Source organism: Solea senegalensis, linkage group LG8, assembly GCF_019176455.1.
Source record: "Solea senegalensis isolate Sse05_10M linkage group LG8, IFAPA_SoseM_1, whole genome shotgun sequence".
Taxonomy (NCBI): Eukaryota; Metazoa; Chordata; class Actinopteri; order Pleuronectiformes; family Soleidae; genus Solea; species Solea senegalensis.
In genome coordinates, this window is record NC_058028.1 from 10,369,574 (window position 1) to 10,393,600 (window position 24,027).

The window sequence follows — 24,027 nt, forward strand, 5'->3', positions numbered from 1 at the left end:
ATCTTACATTCATTGTTTTTAATTAAAGGCAAACTTAAACACATAATGTATCAGTCAAAATGGGTCAAAGGCCACAAATGCTGCAACTTTCTCACTCACTCAGGGACTTTCATTAGCGCTAATTCACCTGTCCTCATTCACTGCCAAAGTTTCCGGTGCAACATTTTTTACTCAGTACTGGATGTGATTTAAAATTACAGTAGTACAGTACTTTAAAAGTAAAATGACAAGTTTTAAAAATGAATTCAAAAAGTGCACTAAAACCCTACTCAATTACAGTTACCTGAGTAAATGTAATTCATTCATTTCCACCTCTGATGGGCAGAGATGTTAATCCTGCTGCTTCTTCTTCTTCTTTTACATTACTATGTTGAAACGTACACAGACCTGGTTTTAGGTTAATGGTTTTTAGTAATGTAATAAGTTTGATATATAGATTTAAAAGAACTATAATTTTTTACATTTATGGAATTTCAGAACTGCAAAAAGAAAACTGCCGTTGTTACCTGTTAAGGAAACACTGGCACGTGTATTGGCCAACCTTGAAATAAACCTCAGGACTTGTAAATCTATTTGTGTCCTTCTGTTATTTGTGGAACATGTATAAAATAAATAAAAACATTGTTTTGATTTTATGTAGTTCACGCTTGAGAAAAACTGCATGTGTGTGTATGTGGATGCAAAGACATGTGTTCTAACACTTAGAACACAGAGCATTTCAGCTGCTTTGTTACATTACTATGTTTAAACATACAGTATATACAGAGGCTGTAAGTGCAATATATCATTTATATATCAAGAATATCCTTTTTTCAGCACAACCTGGGCAATCTGTTGACTCAACAGCCCCACAAATGTTTAAAGCCTGAACATGTGACCCTAAAACACTCAACCCCAGGACTGCTATTTCTTAAATTTTTTGTTAATAAAAACATTCAACTTATTTTGAAGTCTCAGTATATTATTTTTGTTTAGCGTGTCAGATAATCGGGCCCAACCTCAGCCAAGTCACTTTCTTTTGAAAATGACCTTTTCAGGTTATCTCACTTATCTCAAGTTTGTAGAGTCTGGTAGACATGTCTGATTATTCAGTAGTTCATTTTTAAAAGGGTGTCTCTTGAACCTGAAATAAGAAGCAGCCACAAATTGTGACCTCTGACCTCATATTAGTCATGACTGTGGCGTTTTGTTAATATTTCCTTTTAAATATCCCCATTTCTTCTGCATTGTTACAGGTTACTGTCATACTTTATATTCATGCATCTATTTAACCATTATTTATTCATCTAGTAAACCAAAGATGGCACTATTTTGTTGTGTAGTTATTTATTTTGTCACTGGTTTTATATTGTGTTGTTAATAGTACAAGGGCACAGTTCCCTTTCAGTGTGTGTCTGTTTTTTAAGGATAAGTCTTTCAAGCAAACAGTGATACAATTAGCAGACAGACAATCCTAGAGACAGATTTTATTTTAGAGTGTCAGATAATCGGGCTGAGCCTCAGCCTCTCAGCCACTCCTATATGATGAAGCATACAGGTAACTGCACTGTGTGTGATGTTGGTCTGTTCTTGGTAACAAAATTGCTGTCAGAAAAACTGATTTTGTGCATAAAATTAAATTAAATCGATGTCAGCTTACCAAGTGACGCTTCCATCAGGCTATCCCTCCATCCACTTTCTACCACTTTATCCTCCACAGGAGGGTCGCAGGGGGTGCTGTGCCAGTCTCAGCTGACATAGGTAGGCAGGTTACACCTTGGACAGTTTGCCAGTCCATCACAGGGCCTCCATCAGGCCAGTGTTTCTCAGTCCTGGTCCTGAGGACCCACTGTCCTGCATGTTTTAGAGGTTTTCTTGCTCCAACACAGCTGGTTCAAATAAATGGTCGTTATCAGGCCTCTGCAGTGTTTGCTGATGAGTTGAGCATTTGAATCAGGTGTGCAGTGTTTCTGACAGGCATGGAACGATTTCCTGACCAAAATAATTGTGATTATTATGGCAATAATTGTAAAAATATGAGGGTTTTTTATATTAAAAACATTCCTAATCTACCTTAATTTTAATACACTTTCAGAAAATGTGCACAAATGTAGTTATATGTCCATATTAAACATAAGATAAGGTTTATAACATATGAATCTATGTGAAGAAGTCATCAGGTACAGTAGCCTGTTTAATGAGGCTACTGTTCAATGATTAAAAAGGTCTGGGGAAAAAATGCTAAATAAAAAACCATTAGAATATGTTTTGTGTTCTGACTGAGAACCTTCATAGGTCTTTGTATCTTCAAGTGTTCACTTGTTGGTAACTGGAGGTAAGGTTGAAGACATGTCACCTCTCATCCAAGAGGTTTCTTCTGAGGAACTGATGGAAAACTGCAGTATTTAGCATCAGTAGGCTGGATACCTATACACTGAGAACAAGCCTCCACATCTCTGGTTGGCTCCCAGTTCCAGGTGGTGCTCACAGCACAGTCAGTGGTATGTCATACTGCCAATTTAACAGCAGCATGACAATGGTATGCTACGTATAAAACAGTCTTAATACAACTCAAGTTACCTGTATTGATTTTACATCCACTCTCGTAGATAATCTTGATAATGCAGCAACCTCACTGCATACTATGCCATATAGTGTTGCTCCTCTGAAAAAGAAAGCAGTGAATTAAAGGAGAGACTAGTTGTATACTTCACATACACAAGCTCAAAATCAGGCTTTATGTAAATTAGAACGAAAATGGTGTTCCACTACTTTAGAGGAATTTCATGTAGCCTGGAAACAACAAAAAGGCCCTTCGTAAAGCTATAGCACTTTGCTGGTTTGAATCATATGTATCTGTATATGTTATGATAATTCCTAATAGAAAACTTAATCATGGAGTCCCACAGAGCTCAATATTTGGGCCCATAGTCTTCATCTTATACATGCTTCCATTAGGTAATGTTATTAGAAAGCAGAACATACACTTCCATTGCCAACCACATTGTCACTTTTGATGACATTACCATGGCTTCCAGTTACACTGCAAGGAACTTTGGAGTTATATTTGACCAGGAAATGTCACTTGATTGACACATAAACTTTCATCCCAAACCGGCTGAGGCAGACTGCTGCATATCTTTGAGTCTGGTTCTGTCAGAGATTTCTTCCTGTTAAAATTGGGAACGTGATGAGTTTCTCTTCTCTATAAAAAATATGATAACATTTCTGCTTTACTGTGTAAAGTGCATTGAAATAATGTATGCTGTGATTTAGCTCAATTAAAGGATTTGATATTCTGAGGTCTCATATTGGATTATTATTTTAGGCTAGCTTCCTTGCCATTGGGCTCCTTTTGAGCTAGATTTAATTGGCCGTTGCATTGATTTTGACGCGCAGACCTGGCAACCTTGGTCCAGAGGGAATGAAAAGACTATAAAGCGTGATGATGAGAGCAAGTTCATGCAGTGAGGAAGGCGCGAGAAGAGTCTGTTGAACTCAGACATGAGGATCCTCAATACTCATGTCTCTGTGTGGACTCAGATCAGGTGAACATGATTTCTGACTTGTAACTTCTTGTTGATGTGTCACCATGAACAACTCTGTGAACTTACTGCAGATCACCTTCACCATCTACAGCTCTCTGGGTGTGTACAATGTTGCACTGGTTGTGTTTGTCTTTGTCTTCTATGTTTCCAGTGTGTGTATTAACGTCTTCCTTGTAATGGTCATTTGCATGGACCCCCGCCTGTACGGCAGACCCATGTACGTGCTGCTCATGAACCTGTGTCTGTGTGGCATGGTGGGCACAACATCAGTGTGTCTCAGCATCATCAAACATGTGCTGCACCACAATCAGCAAATGTCCTTGCAGGCATGTCTGACCCAGATCTTCTTCAATGGCATGTACAGCACCTGTATATTCTGTATTCTGGCGCTGATGGCATATGACCGCTACGTCTCTATCTGTAAACCACTGCTTTATCACACCATCATGACTCCACTGAGAGTCAACCTGATGTTGCTGGTGGTTTACATGGTCCTCAGCTCTTTCGCAGGCATGCAGATGTACCTGACGTCCAGACTGCAACTGTGTGGACACACAGTTGACAGGTTAGTTTGTTACAGTATGGCGATCGCTTACCTCTCCTGTAAGAACTCAACAGTGATTTATGTTTACGGTCTAACTTGTGCTTGCTTCTTCATCATGCTCCCGAGTTGTCTGGTCATTCTGTCCTACGTCCACATCTTCATGGTGATTGTGAAAAAATCTAAGGACTCCCAGAGGAAGGCACTGCAGACATGCACACCTCACTTAGTCACTTTCATTAACTTCTCTGTGGCTTCCTTATTCGGAGTCATTTACAACCGACTTAGTCGGGACCTCCCAAAAGTTGTCACGATTTTCATCACTGTGAATTTTTTCATCATCCCCCCTCTGCTCCATCCTATAATTTATGGGATCAAAATGCAGGAGATTCGACAAAGTATCAGCAAAAGGTTGAAGGATAAAAAACGGAACTGCAACTTCAATTGAACAAAAAATTAAAATACAAAACACTTATGGATATTACCGATAAAGTAATTTACATGCTGATAAATGTTACACTGTGACGAAATGTATAATGCTCATGTCATACGTTATACTGTGATAACGTAAACCTAAACGTGTCGATAATGTTTCTATTAATGTGACAGAGTTCATGTGATTGATAATGTTTGTATTGTGACACAGTGCTTGAAGTGGGCCGGTGCTGTCCTTTATGTAGTACACTCCCTTCTCACAAGATGCTGGTACTGATTATCTGTCCAATTCATTTTTATAGCCCATAATAATCATTTCTCAGGGTGCACTACATGATGTTCACCTGTTGTTTAACAAAAATAATATCTATCAGGCTGTGGCGACCTCTAAAGCGAGAAGCCAGAAGAAGAAGAAGACACAGTATCATAACATGACGCCAAATGAAAAGGACTGTGTGCTTGAAGTTTAAATCATTGTTGGAAATGTTAAAGATGATCTACAAGTTGGCAAAATGTGGAACATATGTCATAAGTCAGTTTTTGGTTATTTTAATATCGACTGAAAATGAAATAAATGGATGTTGCATCACAAATATCTTACGGGTAACGGGTCATTGCTTTATTGATGTGCGTTGTGTATATTGAATAGCTTTAATAAAAATGTTATTAAAAAAGAGTTTATACTGCAATACACTTCATACTGTGATATGTTTATGATACAGTAGACATAAGGTGAGTCTTTTTATAAGTGGCTAAAATCATGTTTAACTCCTATTCACATGCTGATTCTCACCACAGGGGGGCGTTCACCTCCAACCACTGTGTCCTTTCCTTTTCTAACATGTTTGATAAAGTTCATAAAGTTGTTAAAGTTCAATGCTAATGGTCAGAGTCACCATGGTGACATCACCTCAGTGAGCTTCCTTTGTTACATCAACACAAACTCCTCAAGGAGATGCATCTGTTTTCAGCAGTAACCATAGTGACGGCTAATTGGCCTGTTAACGAAAGCTGCTTTACAACCCTCCAGAATGTCCAGGTGTCCACACAGGCTGCATCCTCAGGGAGATGACAGTCAGGTAGAGAAACTCTACTGGGATTCATTACTGAAACCATTCGTCACTGTGACTCAAACTATGAAAAATAAACAGGTTAAAGAAAAAGTTACTTACTCACCTGTGCACAGGTGAAGACGTCAAAGAGGTCAGTCATAGTCGAGGTCTTTTGAAGTGTGTAGAACCAGATTTTAGCCACTGAACAACTTAACGTACTGTATAAAGCACAATCAGCTCTACACTATTCGTCCTGAGTGATCCGATCACATGCGGACAGAACTAAGTACAGATCTGAACACATGCAGTGGTAGAAGATAGATGATGTTAAAACATGTATACACAGGCTCTAAGGATGTGCAATATAGTGTGTTATGTCCTTTTTTTCAGCACAACCTACAGGCAAACTGAATAAACACACCTGAGCAAAAAGTACTAAAAAAAAAAAGAACATTAAAACTGCTATTCTAGTTATTCTCCCGGCAATTTAACAAGGGTGTGCCTGCAGCACAGGCTGTCTACTCAGGATAGATGTTAATACCAGGTCAGAATGGGGCCTATGTGTCCGTACGTCAAACATCCACACTTCAGCTAAAAAAAATACATAAATACAGTGGGGACATGCGCGAATCAGCATTCTATCTATCAATCTATCTATCTTTAGTAACTGGGTCTGTTATTGTGTGAAGTGTTGAAATCATTACACACGTTGAGGTCAATAGGTCATTCATCAGCGTGTCATTAATCTGTGACAGTGGGAGCTGAAGGACATTCTCCCATGAAATGCTGATGTGACACTCTTGTGTTCTCATGCCCTCTAGCGGTGGAAATCTCACCTTGCTGTTGTGATGATGTGGAGGCTTCAGACAACGTGATGAGATAGATCACTTCATCTTCACGTTTATGCAAATTTCAAACATTACACAAACTTTTTGAACACTTCTTTTCTAACTTGAAAAAGGGCAAACGTTCTCAAACGCCACACAAACGTTTCCTAACGTTCTACAGACTATTGAAACTTAACACACGCTTTTACAGACTTTACACGAACTTCTTTTTTGCCAAGTATTTTTTTTTTACTTAACACGAACATGTCCAACCTTTACAGAAAACTTTTTTACACTCTTCATAGAAACACTACGATTGAAACATGATGAACCACACAGAACTGTAAAAATCGAGTCGTACAGGGTCAGGGACCGATTTGTGCCAGATGTTACTGTATACATGTGGCGTTGGTGGTATAGTGGTTAGCATAGCTGCCTTCCAAGCAGTTGACCCGGGTTCGATTCCCGGCCAACGCATTGGTTTTTCATTTTTGTTTTTTTGCACTTCTGACTGACAGATGATTTAAAATCAGCTGTTCCAACATGAGTGAATTATGGATTAGCTTTAGAACTGCCTACAGTTCCCAGCTCACCCCCTGTCCCACTTCACCACACAACTCCCCCGGCTCCAATCTGTCCCTCTCCCCCTAACCAGGTAAGAAATGAGCTGGGGGAAAGCATCAAGTGCCTCACCTGTAGAAGTCTAGGCAGGGCACGCTTAAGCAAACTAAGTGGCTGTTTGGGGCCCCCTAGTTAAAAGGTGTCAATATCTTTCCAGATTCATTCGTACACATGGAAATTCCTGTTTATTATTTATTACCTTTACCTACAGTGTCTTTTGCTGCTGTGCTGTGCCGTTGTGGGACAAATAAAGGATTATCTTACCATTCAAACTTTTCATGTTAACAGCCAGCTCAGTGACATTCATGTCAAAAACAGCTCATGATTATCAACTGATGAGAGAATGATATGTTGGCTCTCCAATAAACAGTGGCATGAGGTGGATGGATTTCAGTACTTACAGTGACGGTTTCAGTTACTGTCCGCCGGGAGGCGCTGCAAGCTGTGGCTGTTAAAAGAGGCTGAGCACCAACATCATTATGCAAAAAAATTTGAAAGAAAACATTTGTAGTAACTATCTGGTACCACAAGATGGCTGTAATGCATCTATCTACGTCAAAGCTCTAAGAAGAAGAACAAACCGGAAGTGGTTGTTGTCGGACTCGGAAATGATCGTGCGCGTTAAACGGCGCCGAGCTGAAACTTGTGGCTGTTTCTTACCCATTAAACCACACACAGGCTCATCAAACGGCCAGTGACCAGTCTGACCCACCGCCGAGCTCACCGGTTGACACCCGGTCCCCACCGAGCCGTCAGTCGTTATTTAGTGGCTCGCTGTTAATCGTTAGCTTTTAGTCGCCGTTGTTGTGTTGTGTTGTGTCATGGCGGCGGGAGGCGGCACGGCTCCTTCTCATGTTGGTGATGTTGAAGAAGACGCTTCTCAGTTGCTGTTTCCTAAAGGTCAGTGATGATCATACTGGTGAACCAGACATGACCTGGTCTAAACTAAACTCAACCAGTTCTGGAACAGATCAAAAGGTCTGAACAAGGGGGTAAAGCAGGGAAAGATGGTAGCAATTTGACCAGTGCTGTGTTGAAATGTGTTTACCTGATCTGTGGAATCTGACGTTTTCACAGATCTGATCCTGAATTTAATCCTGATTACTGAGACAAACCGGATGTAAACACATCACGTGGCTGTTGTTTGGGGTTATTGGTGTCGTCAAACTTGTGTGTGCATCTCCTCTTTTCAGGGTTTGATGTGTTGTGACTTACGGCTGCAAGATTGATTACTAAATGAATCGTCAACAATTTTGATGATCGAGTATTGTCAAAATAATCGAAAATAAACTGATGTTTGGAGAACATCACAAAGCCAGGGTCCATGTTAATGGACTAAACAATAGAGAAAATATTCGTTAGTTGCAGCTCTGGTTGTGTTGTTGCATCTTGTCAGAATTGGTGTTGCTTTGTGATGCACAGTCTCAGTCTGTGTTGTGTCATTCCAGAGTTCGAGAGTGCGGAGACGCTGCTGAATTCTGAGGTGCACATGTTGTTGGAACACAGGAAGCAGCAGAACGAGAGCGCTGAGGATGAGCAGGAGCTTTCTGAGGTGTTCATGAAAACCCTGAACTACACAGCCCGCTTCAGTCGCTTTAAGAACAGAGAGACCATCACGGCGGTACGCAGGTACAGCTCCACTCCTTCTGTCTTAATTGAGGGTCTTGTCTCTGCATGATGGAACATCATGTAGAGATTCTGAAAAATCCATAAATAATCATTTAATTACGATAGTTTTCAAACATATGCATTAACAAGGATATCAGACATTAATTCATTAAATTCCATGATACAGCTTTAATGGGCTGTGCTTTCTCCAGTGGACCAATATCAGTTGCTGGTGGACAATTGCTTTTTGGCACGACATCAGATAGCCACATGTTATGAACTGGTTATCTCAGCTGTGTTCGTTGGGCAAATGTTGTCAAAATATGCGAAGCGATGAAGACTGACACATTTCAGTTTAATTCATAGAGTCCTTAAGATACAGCAGAAGTATCTAACATGTATCCAACGCAACATATCCCACAATTGATTGTACAACTGTAGCAATCCCTTTTATTCCTAAATAATTTGAGTGAACTATCAAATACAGAACTTAACAAGGAGAACACTCAAAAACAGGTATCAGACAAACAAAATATCACATTTAAAAGCACACAGGTAATGTTTAAAATGATAATAAATAAGGTGTAATAGAATAAATTAGAAAGAAGTGTAAATAACAGTAATAATAATAAAATAACAAGGCCATTATGGGATACTAGTGGTACTCGGCAAGTCTAAATTCTTCAATTAAGTGATTTAACAGCTGCTATGTGAGTGTGTGGACTAATGTAACTACCTCCTATTGTCAGTCTCCTCCTTCAGAAGAAGCTTCATAAGTTCGAGTTGGCCAGTTTGGCAAATCTCTGTCCTGAGTCTGCTGAAGAAGCCAAAGCTCTGATTCCCAGGTGAGTCATCAAAAGTCCTAACCATCCATGACAAGTATCCTGAAAGAAATCTAGACTTTTGCACCTCCTCTCGTGTCTGTTTCTAGTCTTAAGGAACTCTGGCTTGTGACTGGAGACTTTGATCCATAAAAGGGCAGTTCAGAGAGAGGGCGCCTCCTGTTGGCTGTTTAACTAACCAGCTGCATGCGTACATTTCCATTCAGTGATAAGGTAGCTATTCCAGCACTGGTAACAACTGCCTATGCTGCAAAGAAACCTTAAAAATAGTCTAAAGGAGAGTCAGGCAATAAACACAATAAAATGCGTTGATGTCAAAGGAACCTTTCGGAGTTTATCTTAGATCATCTGTTGCATATTAAGCTTTAATGTGTCTGTGATCGTCAACTGCAACATGAAAATTTGAATCTAAACCAGTTGATAAATTAGTATCCACAGTGACATCACTCACCTTTGACTGTTAATGGATGGGTTTCAGTCTCGAAGGACGGTTTGAAGATGAGGAGCTGCAGCAAATCCTTGACGATATCCAGACCAAGAGAAGCTTCCAGTACTGAGACCAGGAGCAGATCAAGTACATAGACAAGGACTGGAACCAGAACCAGATCCTGGACTAAAGCCAGATACACAACTGGCACTAGGGCCACTCTCTGAGCTTATCCTGCTCTGACCACCAGCAGATCATGGGTTGACTGAAGTGATGTGATGTTGTTCTTAGATACTGTTTCATGTTTTCATGTCTGTTTTGTTTAAATGTTCATGTTCCCCTTTCTAAGTCAAAAGTGATCCCGCTTTACATCTGTTAGAACATGTTATACAGTTACTGTATATTCATGAATGTTATCATTCAGTCAGTGATTTGTTACTTTTTTACATAATAAATACACATGTTGTGATATGACACAGTTCCTCACAATATGTTAAATATTTGAGTTAATTCTGAAGTTTGATTCTACCTGTAAAACAATCAAGTGATTTCCTCCATTGTTTTGAATGAAGTTATGACTGGAATTTCCAAAATACATCATACCAATTGACATCTTTCATTCAAATTTACCTCTGTGACAGTTGGACTTAGGAGCTGTTGATCCTGGTTGGTTTGTGACTTGGATGTGCAGTATTTATAATACCAAACAATGCCGCAGTAGATCAGCAACTCTACAGTCAATATATGATCACACTGTGTCAGTACCTCATACAACCATGGTTTGAAATCACAAACTGTCCCTTTAAAGACAGTGAAAGCAGCAGCAGCTTCTTCAAATATTGACGCAGTACATTGCCATGGCATTGGCATCCTCCAAGTCGGGAAGAGCCTCTGGCAGGACACCACTGGGTGTCCTCACCATCTGCACTGTGTTCCTGCCAAACAGTGCCACCTCGTGGTCTATCAGCTGCCTCCAGAAACCAGCATTGGGTCTGATAAAGGGTCGACACTCCAGAACGCGTTCATGAGCCTGGCGCAGACTGAGACCTTCAGATCTGCAATCACAGAAATCGGGTCCGTTTCACTAAGCAGATTTACCCTGAATTGCTGTACTGAGTCATGTGGAGCTGATGGGTTTAATCATCATTGTGTTAACATTGAGTTTGAATGCAACCAATGCTTGTTAAGTTACCCAATACAGTTTTAAATGGGCCTATTTCATGAAGGAAACAAACAAGTGCGGATGTTTATGAACATAGCATTATGTTAGGGATAAAAGCCATAGCTTGCACCTCATTCATTTTGGGTTAAGTACCATTTCACTTCATATTTAAAAAATCTATGAAACTTGTGCATTGACTTGAGCAGCAATCCTCACAAGACTTCAAACTTGTGAGGAGTTAAGTATGAGGATTTTATTAGTCTCTTTTGCTGTTTCCATGGTGAACCTACTACTGTAACCTACCTACTACTCAGTTTTCAAACTCGTAACATTTATTGCACTTCCCTTCTGAAATGGGCCTGAAAACTACTGAGACAATAACCATATCTGGAGGGGGTTTACCTCATCAGGTGGGCCATGATCAGAGCAGCAGACCGACTTCGTCCAGCAATGCAGTGTACCAGAGTTGCCCCTGTCTGGTTCTGGTTGATCCGTTCAGTTACATGGTCAAAGTAATGTCTCAAGGGAGCATGGGGCTGGTCCTGGATTGGGATGTGGAAGACCTGAAGACCATCCAGCTGAGGGTAAGACATGCCCTCGAGTCCACTGACATTTATAATGAGGGTAACACTCCTGCTGGTCAACACACTGCAATTCAGTGCTGAGTCCAGGTCAGTGAGAAAGAGACCAGGAGACACCTGAGAAACTGCCATGACCTGAGGGGGGTTAATTCAATTCAATATAGCACCAAATCACAACATATATTATGTCAAGGCACTGTACATAGTAAGGCAGAAACAGGAGAGAGAAAAAAACTCCCTTTCAACAGGAAGAAATCTCTGACAGAACCAGAGTCAAAGATGTGAAGCATCTGCCTCAACAGGTTGGGGTGAAAGGAAAAATGGAGGACAGAGGAGAGGTGGGGGAGAGGAAGGGACAGAGGAATGCGAGGTAGAGACAGAAGAGAGAGACCAGGAGCAGATATATAACAGTTATATCAAGTTATAGGTTTAGACAAGAAAGTTCTGAATCTGTTATGACATGTTTATAGTACAACAATGTCAGTTATACACACAGGTTATAGGTCAAAACGCCAAGGTAACAGTCTACAAACAAACATTGTTTTATAGAAGCAAATAAATAAATGCTGTTTTAAAGACCCCTTATTATTTCTTTAATCATTTTTTTTTTCTTTTATTAAAAACTAACTGCACCACGTTTGTTACTGTGATTTAAACACGTGTGTCCGACGTGGTATTCGAACCTGCGACCTGGTGGTAGCACATAGTCCTGTCACATGAGAAAAAGGGGTACAGCTTCATTTCCAATATGGCGGCTATCATATGCTCTGATCAGATCAATACAAACAGAAACCACAGGACGCTCCGTGCAAGTGTGTCTGGACGGACCGGTTAGTTAACTTGAGAAATTTATCGTCAATAATTATAGATCCAGTCTCAGGTCGGAGCTCAGCAGAGCAAAACACGTCACGGATCAAACGATTATGACTCACTGCCTCATTCAGTCGTTTCACTTTGGTTCAGACGGACGGAGGTTTGTTGACAGGGTAAGAACACAACACTCAAGATACAACTACTCAACCGTACACCAGACTTCATTCAGAAATGTAACATTTTAAAGTTTACTTAATTCTGGCGCGCAGTTTATTACGTGCATTCTAACTAAGTATCCCGTTTACTTACCGTTAATTAACTTAAGAATTCGGCCTTCATACGACGTCATGAATGTTTATACTGAATGGTAGGATTTCACTCCACTGTGTATATATATATATATATATGTGTGTGTGTGTGTCTGTCTTAATGCGACAACAAATGTATGTTTTATAGTTGTTTGTTTGTTGACAACTGAGGTTGTGAGTCATCTGTTTACAGCTGCCTTCTCGAACAGGCTGACGCAACATCCGGCTACAGATTTAAAAAATAAAAGCCCCAACAACGAAACCGATGTTTTATGACCTCGTGTGAAATTGAGACAGAGTTTAAAGTGCAGCAGTGATTCTTTAATCTGACAGGACATGTTTGTCTCTGAGTTGTTGTTTCTTGTTTTTAGTCCAGGAAAAAAACGATTTATATTCTGGTCCAGTCCATGTGAACATGCAAAACCAAGAGTCCTCAACTCGACCTGGGGTCACTGCTGCCCATTTGTTCCAAAAACCTGTCCTGCCTCAGGTCCGGTACCATCCGACCATTAAGGCTCAGAACCCCAGAAAAGGAGTGGTACCAAAAACATCTAAACCTCCTGAAACCTATAAGCCAGTCAGCCAACACGGAGACAACAGCACCCAGGTGAATCTTGATCCTGCAACAAGACCAAAAACCCAGAGTGTTCAGAAACCAGTTCAGAAACCAGTTCAGAGGGCCAATTCAGATCCAGATCGGCACTCTGATAGCGCTCCACCCACACCAGCACAGGTTCCTCTGGGTCTGAAGGTGCAATTAAAAAGGAGTGTGGTGCAGCGGGTGGAGGTTCTGACCCGCGGACAGAGGAACAACCAGGACTGGTTCTCCTGGAGGAAGAACCGAATCACTGCCTCGGTGGCTCATCGTATCGCTCACTGCCACTTTGTTAACGGCAAAAGCAGAACCCCACCAGCCAGCTACCTGGCTGCCATCACAGGTTAGCTACCCTCTCAAATGTTCCACCCACAGAGTCAGCAGTTTTTTTTTTTTATAAACAAGAATGAATCTGGTTCCACAGGTGACAGTAATCACGTCCAGACCCGTGCCATGAGCTGGGGGGTGAATATGGAGGCCGTGGCCATCCACAGTTACCAGGTGCAGTGGCACAGAGGTCACCTGACAACCAATCAGACACTGATTATATAAGATAATAATGATGATGATGTTGTCCTGCAGAAACTGAAGACAACGGCGTTGGGTCAGCCCATCTTGGTTCAGGATTGTGGCTTGTTCATCGATGGTCAGAGACCCTGGTTGGCTGCGAGTCCTGATGGCATTGTGACAGACAGGAAAACTGGCCAATGGTTGCTTTGCCTGGAGGTGAAGTGTCCCTACAAACACAGAGAGAGGCGAGTGGAGGAAGCCTGCCAGGACTCTGGCTTCTGTCTGGAGATTGAGGACAGACAGATGCCTGGAGAGGTAAGAAAAAACAAAACCCTGTCTCCTCATAGTCATAAATTTTACGACTCAGACATCTTCTTGTGGTCTGTCTCATTCTCATTTGTGAGGACATCAGACGAGAGGACGTCAAGGAAAGGATGTTAGTGATAGTGTTAGTCATAATGTTAGAGGAGATCCCCGAAACCTCTCGTCCTTTAATGTCTTCCTCACATTCATCTTTGAAAAGCTGTCCTCAATCCTCTCCAGGTCTCTGTCATCTGGTCTCTCACGTCCTCCCTCCTTTTTAATATTCTCCTCCAACATCCTCTTCCTGTCTCTGATATGCTTTTATGTCCTCTCCCTGTCTCTGATATGCTTTTATGTCCTCTCCTCCTGTCCTAGTCTCCAGCCTACCGTCTTAAGACATCTCACAGTTACTACACTCAGATCCAGTGTCAGTTGGCCGTGACTGGCCTGCAGCGTGCCGACCTTGTTGTTTACACCACGAAGGAGACGGCTATTGTTCCCGTGACCTTTGATGCTGAAATGTGGGCGGAGACTGTGTCCAAGCTGGAGATATTTTACAGAGACGCCGTCCTGCCTCGTCTCAGAGAGACGTCAGCAGCATGGTCACCAGAGCAATAAAGAAGCAGTGACCTCTTGGTCATTCAGGAATAAAATATTTTCAATAACCTGTTTAGTGAAAAACCAGAGGTGAACCTGACGCTGAGTTAGCTTTGTAACCAGATAATGAAGGTCACCTATGACATCATGCTATTAAATATCTTTATATCGCTGACATTTGTGTGAATTCAATTCCTCTTTGGTCAGTCTGACAATGTTAGCATAGCAGGCTGTGATAACAATGAACCTTTAGCCATTTTAGCATGCGCTGCTATCATCATGAACCGTGTGCCATGTTAGCATTATATTCTGGGATGGACTCGCGCTGTATTATCATCATGTGCTTTGCTAACATTATACGACACCTTCATGTTGTACATTAGCATTATTAGCCATTATAGCATCATGACCTGTGCAAGCATAACTTTCTTCTGAGTCATCGTCATACTTTGCATAAGCATTGCATGTCGCGTTCCCATGATAATCTGTATGAGCCATGTTTGCGTGTCATGTAATCATCAGGTCTGGTATTGGCATCACTTGCTGCGTTAACCTTGTGCCGTGTTGGCTTTGACTAGTGTTTAAATCAGTGTTTCCCAACCCTGGTCCTCAGAGAACACTTCCCTGCATGTTTTAGATGTTGCCCTGCTCCAACACACCTGATTCAGATAAACAGCTCGTTACCAGGCTTCTGCAGAGCTTGTTGAAGAGCTGACCATTTGAATCAGGTGTGTTGGAACAGGGCAACATCAGGGCAGTGTCAACAGGGCAGTGTCCCATGAGGACCAGGGTTGGGAAACACTGGTTTAAATGATGCAAAATTTCTTTACTATAAAGAAAGTGAGATCAGTGATAGACCCAGGAAGTGGAAGTGACACATGCTCTGATATTTTTTATTCTTTCCGTCTCTGAACGTAAATATAACGCTTGTTTGACGTCAGGTCCATTAAAACTGATAAAACCCCAAAATCAACGGCACATCAATACACTGACTCCTCCTCCTTCTGCAGAGTTCACTGTGACCTCACTAATCAGCTCGCAGCAGCTCATCGCCTGAAGCAGGAGGTGAAACGGCTCGGAGAAGAAACCATCCTCTGGTTCACTCCAGCAGCTGATTGGCTTGTAGGACAAGTGTCTTTATGGAGCGGGCAAGGTATGTGTTACTAGTGGTCAGTCAGCAATGGGCAGAGTCTCACAGGTAGCCCTCCTTCAGGAACTGCTCGTGGAGTATGTCTCGATACTCGTCGAAGCCACCATCGATTCGCTTAACTTTTCCACATTCACACACCCACAGCTCCTTACACACCAACCGAATCAGACGTTCGTCGTGAGATACTAGGATAACTCCACCCTGAAACACACAATGAGACACACCTGAGACAATGCACAGGAGGAAATGCACACAAACACACACACACACAATACAAACAGACACTTACTCTGAACTTGTTGAGAGCTTTGGCGAGCGCCTCGATTGTCTCCATGTCCAGGTGATTGGTCGGCTCATCAAGGACGTAGAAGTTTGGACTGAAGGAGAGACAGAATGACATCATCATGACCATCACCACCACCATACACATTTCCTTAAGCTCTCTCTTACCATGGCATGGTCATCTGAGCGAAGGCGACGCGGCTCTTTTGTCCTCCTGACAGACTCGCCACTGGCCTCGTTGACAGCTCACCAGTAATTCCGTAACTTCCCAACTGGTGGCGGTACTCCTCCTCTGTCCGACCTGTGAAGTACACACAAACAGCAGTCAAATATTGCTCAGCACCTAGGTGAGGTCAGTTCATGCTGTGGTTAGGAGCTGTTGCCATAGTTACCAGGGAACCTGTTAAGGAGCAACTCCACGGAACAGACATTCAGGTCCAGCTGGTCCACGTGATGTTGACTAAAGTAACCAATCTTCAAGTTCCTGATAACACACACACACCCAATCAGCAACACAGTGGGAGGTATTCACTCATGTATGTCAGTGATTATCTACACACTATTATTTGGTTTTATTGCATGGCTTAGTTGAATACTCTTGATTTTAACACAGTTTTTTTATTTAAAAAAAAACTGATCTGTGCCCTTATCTATTACGTAAACATGATAAACAAATGAGTTCCTTATTAAAACGTCGAGCACGCAGCAATTCCTGTACACTGCCTCGACCAGCTCAGGTGTGATAATTTTCCTGTAAACAGACTCCGGTGCCTTCTATGCTCTGATTGGTTGTTGGCTATCTCACCTGTGAGCTTGTCTGACGCCATTGACTGGCGTCAACTCTCCCATCAGCAGTTTGAGGACGGTGGTTTTTCCAGCACCATTTTCTCCGACCTGACAGAAAATAACAAGAGCATGAGTTTTATAGATCATCTGATTCGTTTTCAGTACAAGAGGCAGTGTTTTTGTAAGACTAAATTGTTCTGTGACACGTACAATGCAGATCCGAGACTCAAGGTCGGCTGACAGGTTGAGTCCAGAGAAGAGGCGCTGGTCGGGCGAGTAGAAAAACTCAACTTCATCCAACTGCAGGATGGGAGGCGACAACTTCTCAAAGTTATCTGGAAACCTGTGGGCACATGTCAACAATCATTCAACATTCATGCCCCTGGTCAATGGATTTGACAAGAGCGTCATGGAAGATTTACAGTGTGTACAGTACTTTGCAAAAGTCTTAAATTTGTTGTTTTATTACTAAGTATAATGACCATACAATGTAATTATTTCTCCAACAGAAAATTAAGGAAACATGTATGCAGTTTTAACATTTTTCACAGTTTAAGTGTCAAGCATCTTTGCACCTATCCTTACACTGAACAATAGCACAATCCTTCTTCTCTTAAACCTGGCGTGGAACCCTAATTAGTGTTACTGGTAAAACCTGTGTTTGACCGACTATTTCATGTCAACAAATGTTGTGAAAAAGGTTTATTACACCAGATTTATTCAAGACATGCCTGAACATTTCATTGAATGTTTGCTAAATAATATGAGACCAACTTTCAGTCACAGTACTCCAATCAAAATGCCAGCAATCACAGGATTTGACATAAAAACACAACAGAACTAGTGGTGCTCTAAGACTTTTGCAGTGTACTGTAAATGAATGAATGTGCATGATTGTCAGATGGTGGCGCAGCAAAAAATGATAGTTATGAAATCTTACTTTAAAGTAACCTCAGTTTCTCTTTCAATGGGCTTCAACTCTGGTCTGTGGAAGGAGTACGACAGACACTGTTAGTTGAACTGGATCACTCGCCGTCTCCTCAGAAACAGTCACACACATTCACACTGACTCATTCACTGATTTACAAATCCACATTCATTTATTGACTCACAGTCTCTCCAGCAGCTTCAGTTTACTCTGAACCTGAGCCGCTCTGTTAGCGTTGTAGCGGAACCTGTCAATGAACACCTGAAACACACACAGTGCATCATGGGAAAACTTAGATCATAAGAATGACAATTTGATAGGATACCAGAGTACCAGTTGTGTCCGTGTTGTCCACGGTAAAGGTACCAGTCAGAACTGCAGTAGTACCTGTATGTGTTGTCTGTACTGCAGCTGAGCCTCATACTCTCTCTGCTGGTTCTTCAGTCTGTCCTCTTTGGTTTTAATAAAGTTTTCAAAGTCGCCACGGTAACTATCGAGCCGCTGCGAGTGCAGGTGGATGATGTCGGTTACCACAGCATTCAAGAAATTTCTGTCGTGGGAGACAACCAAGATGGTGGACTGCCACGTCTGAGGAAGGAGGTGCATATATTTAATATTTGCTCCTTATTAGCTTACGGCCAACAGCTGCCACTGTTTTGAATGAGCAATGCTAACGCTGAGGTGAGTTCAGACCTGCAGGTAGTTCTCTAACCACAAGATGGCTCTGACGTCCAACATGTTGGTCGGTTCTGAAATACAAAACACAGGAAGAGTCCATTAAGTTGTGTTTGTAGTTTGCACATAGTGATGTATTCATGACATAAACATGTGGCTCTACGGTGGAAAAAGAAGACTCTAGCACCAGGTTTACTTTAGAGGAAAAGGGGATAGTTTAAAAGTGAACCAACTCACCGTCAAGTAGCAGCAGGTCTGGTCTGATGAAGACAGAAGATAATGAGTGACAGCTGTCAGTCATCAACTCTCAGCCAATTACATAATTGTTTACATATGAAGATTAAGACTCACCTAGCAAACAAAGCTCTGGCCAATGCCAACCTCATCCTCCATCCTCCTGAGAACTCCCTGAGACACAGACACGGAGTGAGGTACAGATGGGATACACACATGGAGAGATAGAGGGAGAGACAAAGGACACCTCATTGTCTCATGATAATGTCAAATCTGTGTCAGCAATAGGTGCCTAACCTTGTGGTCTGCTGTTGCATCTTGGGGGAGAATCCGAGACCAGCCAGGATGACAGAGGCTCTGATTGGACAAGACAGTCATCAATAAAAACACAGCATTGAACTGCTAACGTTTGAGAAACACAGTAAGTGATGTCACCCTGCAACAGGTGGACACAATTAATCATGGTTACCTGACTAACCCACAACTGTGCTCATGTGAACAGCATGGCTGTGTGGTTGCTATAGTTACCGGGCTGGGGCTTTGTCGGCTTCAATCTCCTCCAGTTTTGCGTAGATCTCTGACAGTCGAACACTTTCCATCCCGTCAGCGCTGAAGGACAAACAAACGAGATGTTTTCATGGACATTTTAGAGATATTTAATGGAAATTCATCAGCATGTTACAGACATCCCAATTATTTCAAATAACTTTCAAATATTTCACAGACTATTCATGGATGTCACAGCTCCTGTGATGTAATATTATTTAACTTTATTACTCCACTTTATGCAGTAATTTGATCTAATGCTGATGAATCTGTTGATCTTACGTTCCGTCTGCGATGCGAGCATTCAGCGTCTTCTCCTCATTGAGCAGGTCCTCCCGCAGCGTGTCACTCTGCAGGACACTCTGCAGCGCCATCGTATCATCTCCCGCAACTTCCTGCTCCACATGGAGGATGGAGATGTGAGCTGGGACACGAAGGCTACGGCTTGCCAACATCTTCAACAGAGTCGTCTTTCCCAGACCGTTACGACCAATAAGACCGTACCTCCGACCTGTTGCAAGAGAGAGCTCTGCCCCCTGCAGTAGACACCTGGAGAATTTTTTTTATTTTTTTTAATTAAAGAACATAAACATTTAATATACTGAAAAACAAACAAAAAAAACATCATATACACGTCATAACTCATTCATTTTCTAACTCCCATTTCGTCTACTTGGTGTCATGAGTGATATGATGTCTGTCATTGGTTTGCAATGTATGTCAATATCCTATTTACAATCGAGTTTGTGACACCCCTAATGTATGATGTTTACCAGTGTTGTTAATTTACCTAATTGTTTTCTAACACTAGCCTCTGTCCACTCACCTTTCTCCAAACGAAACATCAAAGTTCTCGATCCGAATATCGTAGCTGCGATTCTTCCCTGATAGGTCAACTCGACTGTCCTTCTTACTGCTGGCCTGACTGGCCGATGCCTCTTCCAGGACTCTGTTAGAACAGGAAACGAAAGATGAAGCGAGCAAAGGTGCGTGTCGTGTGGGTATTATTGGGCTCTTCAACAGAGCCAGACTTTCTTTGCGTGAGCTGGACATAACCTTAAATCCTAACCAGAGCTTACGAGTATCAAGATGGTGATTATCTATTTACTTTGTAAATCCAACTTTTCTTCAGACTTTAACACATTTACATAGAACACTGTGTGTAACTGTCTGAAGCAAACATAGAAATCACTTCAGCTTTGGGCCAGAACAAATAGGAACTGAATTATTTAATAGTTGAGATAAAGCCTTATCAAATTTTCAACAATGAGAACAAGAACAACCTTGTGAATAGCACAGCTCACTACATTCTAGCTCTCATTTTCTGCATCACCAGCTGAACCCATGAAGGTTCTCATGACAAAATAAAAACATAAGTGTGACGCATACAGCATACGCTTTCATTTGGCTCAATAAAGATTGCAAATATAGCATGTTCTCTCAACTAAGAATCCATATCACTCATGGAGAATATCATCAATAAAAAGCCTGTGGGTCACTTCAATCTCTAAACACTCACTACGTATAATTCTGGCACCTAAGACCACTGAATCTCGCGTAACAGTGAGACCATGTCCAAGAGGCTGACTAGTGAAATTGCAGCACTTTTTTATAGAAAATTTCAAGCTGAAAGTCTTAAAATACCTTGCTAATCCATTAATTGCATTTCATAATAAAGCCCACAGGTGAGTGTAAATGTGTGTACAGGTGAAGGTGTGTACTGACAGTGGGCTGGAGGTCTTCAGTGTCTCCTTCTCATTCCTGCGTTCATGTTTAGCTTTCAGCTTCGCCTCAGCCTTTTCCAGTTTCTTAACATCCACTGTCTGAAGAGAGACATTAAATGACATATCACAGCAGAGAGGCATGGGATGGAACTGAGAGAAAGAAAAGTGAAGACTTACTGTGTTCTGTGGACGTTTCATCATCCAGATCCCCTCAACACCTTTAGCTGCTGGAACTGATGGGATGCAAACACAGGTTAACCTTTGCTTAAAATATAAACATGACCAAACCTGGTCTAAACCAGATCTAAACCAAGTCCAAACATTAAACACAACTGGTCTGAACCTGGGTCACAACTGGTCCAAACCTATTCTCAATTTGATTCAATCTGGTCCAGACATAGTCCAAACTTGGTCTTAAATGTATGGACTTTATCAAGGACCCTATTAACAAAGAAACCATGTCCTGCTCAGAAACTTAACATCACCAGATCTCACTCATAAGCAGGTGGTTTTAGAACTTAAATCAGTGAAAAAAATATTACACTGTAATGATGTGATAACGTAACATGTTTTACCTATGTCTGCAGAGATCTGAGAGAGCTGAACTGGAGCGTCAAGTAGCACCTGCCTCTGAGTGCCATGATGGTTGTTCCTGAACAACACAGACATTCAAACATCAGATAGTTGACATTTTTATTTGACGATTGGCTCATCAGTTGAGTGACATCTGGACACTCAGACAGATTTAGCTTACAGTTTTAGAGTGTTGAACATCTGGAGACAAATGTCTTTGACATCATCCTCGTTCTTACTGTCAGCAGACACTTCCTGCAGGACGCCGCCGATGGCATCATACACCTCATCTCCATCCTCGAAGTCTGCACCACAATGATCCAGGACACCTGATACACACAAACACACAGAGATCTAACCTGCTCTAATTAAGTGACAGCACATCTAACAATCCGCAGTACAGATCTTTTACTGATAACTATTAGATTCAAATCAGTGTCAATTATTTCAACGCTGATCAAGCACAACTGCTCCACACGACTGTCTTTATGGTTAGCAGTATATCAGTGGTTATATATTGTGTAGCCTGGTGACATTAATGTTCTGCACAAAGTGGTTTGCTTTATGTCAAGACAGACAGAGGCACATTGAGCTAGTAAAGTGAGGCAACTGCAAACCACACAAAGCAGCATTCAAACGCACCCTCTGTCAGGTCTGATAGTATTGCTTGACAGGTATTATATTCAGACGAGAAAAGCTGAGTACAAGTTACGTTACATCATTTTTGTTCAAAAATCACCCATCAGAGGCAACAATAAATAGGTTATGTTATTTGTTGTTGGAATCATACTTGATATTCCCAGGAATGTTCCCTCTCATGCTGAGGTTTTTTTGTTTTTTTTTTTACATAACGGAGTGTCTCCCGGGTAAAACAACTGAAATATTTCCAGGAAAACTTCAGGATTATTCCTGTATTGCTATAATACTTATCAAGTGTTTTCTGTTTCTGTCCCGAGATTATTTCCTGTATTTCTACAACATGATTTAACACACTTGAAATATCCCCTACAATACAAATGGAAAATTGTCGGGAACACTCCTTAAAAAAAATCTAATCTAAAACTACAGGAATATTTCCTATCTTTCCCCATGTGATGCGTGCGGGTTAATGTTCGGCATCAAGTTTGTTCAGACTGAGTTTTAAGACTCAAGACTGGTCCGGCTTTTAGGTGGAGCTGACCGGCTCGTGTCATGCTGCCGGGTGTCACGGTTCCAGTAAGGCTAGCCCGTTAGCTCTGCGGCTATAGTATTGGTTAGCGGCTAACAGGGGAGCAGTTGTACAGCTCCAAGGAGCCGGCAAATTGAGACCACGTCCACAACTGTCAGCGCCCCTGTTCCCGGAAGATTGTAGCTCTGTGGCCGGGGTCTCACCTGTGATATAATTGAAAAGCTCCGTGTCGATTTCAGGAAACTCGTTCTTCAGAATGTCCACGTACGTCGCCATGATACCCGGCCCTGGGCACGAACTCTGTGCACATGCGTTAACATGCGACACCGTATGGACTTCTGGGAGATGTGGTTTTTTTAATACAGTCATGTTGTTCACTGTGTCACGATATAGAAATAAACCAAATGTTTTCAGAATATTGTCAATAATTATTGCCAACGTGCTTTTGATAAAACAAATTATAATTTAGTGGCGTGAGTATTAATTTGTACAAAGGACAATATTTGTGATACTGTATCAGCAGTATTGAATTCAGTATTGACAATACTGACAGTGCCAAAAGTACAGTTGGACCGAAAGCATAAGTAGTGCTACATGCAGTACATCAATATTAGTACAGTACTGACAGTAGTAGTGTTACAGTATGCAGTACTGACAGTGGTACATTCAGTACAACTAATGTAACAAGGCCAATTACTATTGTTTTACCTGTTATTCCACAAAATTTAAATTATTTTTTGCTGTCCAGTGATTTACCAGACATACACGTCGGAGAGTAAGTTTTGTATGTTTCCTGTGTTCCTCTTTGTTGTGATACACCAAAGAAGATGACTTTTTAATTTCTTGTGTTTTATGTTATATATATTTCACTATGGGCCACATGGTTGGTGTAGTGGTTAGCGCCCTGGGTTTGAGCCCCAATTCAAACAAGGGCCTTTCTGCATGGAGATTGCATGTTCTTCCTGAGTGTGCATGGGTTTTCTCTGGGTTCTCTGGCTTCCTCCCACAGTCCAAAAACATGTAATATGGGGATTAGGTATGTGAATGTTGTATGTTTCTATGAGTTTTTCCCCCACGATCCTCTGATAGAGGATAAAGTGGTAGATAATTGATGGATGGATATTTCACTATTTTTTCTTGCCATGTGTAAAAGTATTTTGTTAACTTTATTTGTTTAGGGGCTCCACCATTATTTGCCTTGCCATGTCACTC

General features: G+C 41.6%; 5 protein-coding genes and 1 non-coding gene across 6 annotated transcripts; 4 read left to right on the forward strand and 2 right to left on the reverse strand.

Annotated features, from left to right (window-relative positions):
• Positions 1–3,462: 3,462 nt before the first annotated feature.
• Positions 3,463–5,144, forward strand: LOC122773519 (olfactory receptor 52D1). The gene has a single exon (XM_044032277.1). It carries the CDS (start codon positions 3,572–3,574, stop codon positions 4,514–4,516), a length of 945 nt encoding a protein of 314 aa, XP_043888212.1. The 5' UTR covers positions 3,463–3,571; the 3' UTR covers positions 4,517–5,144.
• Positions 5,145–6,787: 1,643 nt separating this feature from the next.
• Positions 6,788–6,859, forward strand: trnag-ucc. Its single transcript has one exon. It is a non-coding gene; the product is annotated as a tRNA-Gly (tRNA).
• Positions 6,860–7,578: 719 nt separating this feature from the next.
• polr2d (RNA polymerase II subunit D) lies at positions 7,579–10,385 on the forward strand. Its single transcript, XM_044032279.1, has 4 exons — positions 7,579–7,903; positions 8,452–8,632; positions 9,361–9,456; positions 9,932–10,385. The coding sequence occupies exons 1-4, from the start codon at positions 7,825–7,827 to the stop codon at positions 10,008–10,010; spliced, it is 435 nt and encodes a 144-aa protein (XP_043888214.1). The 5' UTR covers positions 7,579–7,824; the 3' UTR covers positions 10,011–10,385.
• Positions 10,386–10,486: 101 nt separating this feature from the next.
• On the reverse strand, positions 10,487–12,807 carry LOC122773520 (dual specificity protein phosphatase 14-like). Its single transcript, XM_044032278.1, has 3 exons — positions 12,746–12,807; positions 11,445–11,758; positions 10,487–10,935 (listed from the first exon to the last, which is right to left on the reverse strand). Exons 2-3 carry the CDS (start codon positions 11,753–11,755, stop codon positions 10,713–10,715), a joined length of 534 nt encoding a protein of 177 aa, XP_043888213.1. The 5' UTR covers positions 11,756–11,758; positions 12,746–12,807; the 3' UTR covers positions 10,487–10,712.
• Positions 12,350–14,924, forward strand: LOC122773517. The gene is made up of 5 exons (XM_044032274.1): positions 12,350–12,609; positions 13,116–13,682; positions 13,764–13,840; positions 13,922–14,164; positions 14,528–14,924. The coding sequence occupies exons 2-5, from the start codon at positions 13,160–13,162 to the stop codon at positions 14,768–14,770; spliced, it is 1,086 nt and encodes a 361-aa protein (XP_043888209.1). The 5' UTR covers positions 12,350–12,609; positions 13,116–13,159; the 3' UTR covers positions 14,771–14,924.
• A 691-nt stretch (positions 14,925–15,615) lies between these two features.
• Positions 15,616–23,134, reverse strand: abcf3 (ATP-binding cassette, sub-family F (GCN20), member 3). Its single transcript, XM_044032507.1, has 21 exons — positions 23,019–23,134; positions 21,829–21,976; positions 21,650–21,726; positions 21,252–21,307; positions 21,076–21,173; positions 20,177–20,299; positions 19,633–19,899; positions 19,333–19,413; positions 19,102–19,161; positions 18,922–18,978; positions 18,808–18,830; positions 18,589–18,644; positions 18,283–18,483; positions 18,080–18,156; positions 17,908–17,952; positions 17,178–17,310; positions 16,987–17,075; positions 16,574–16,665; positions 16,350–16,482; positions 16,189–16,276; positions 15,616–16,100 (listed from the first exon to the last, which is right to left on the reverse strand). Exons 1-21 carry the CDS (start codon positions 23,089–23,091, stop codon positions 15,942–15,944), a joined length of 2,136 nt encoding a protein of 711 aa, XP_043888442.1. The 5' UTR covers positions 23,092–23,134; the 3' UTR covers positions 15,616–15,941.
• Positions 23,135–24,027: the final 893 nt, after the last annotated feature.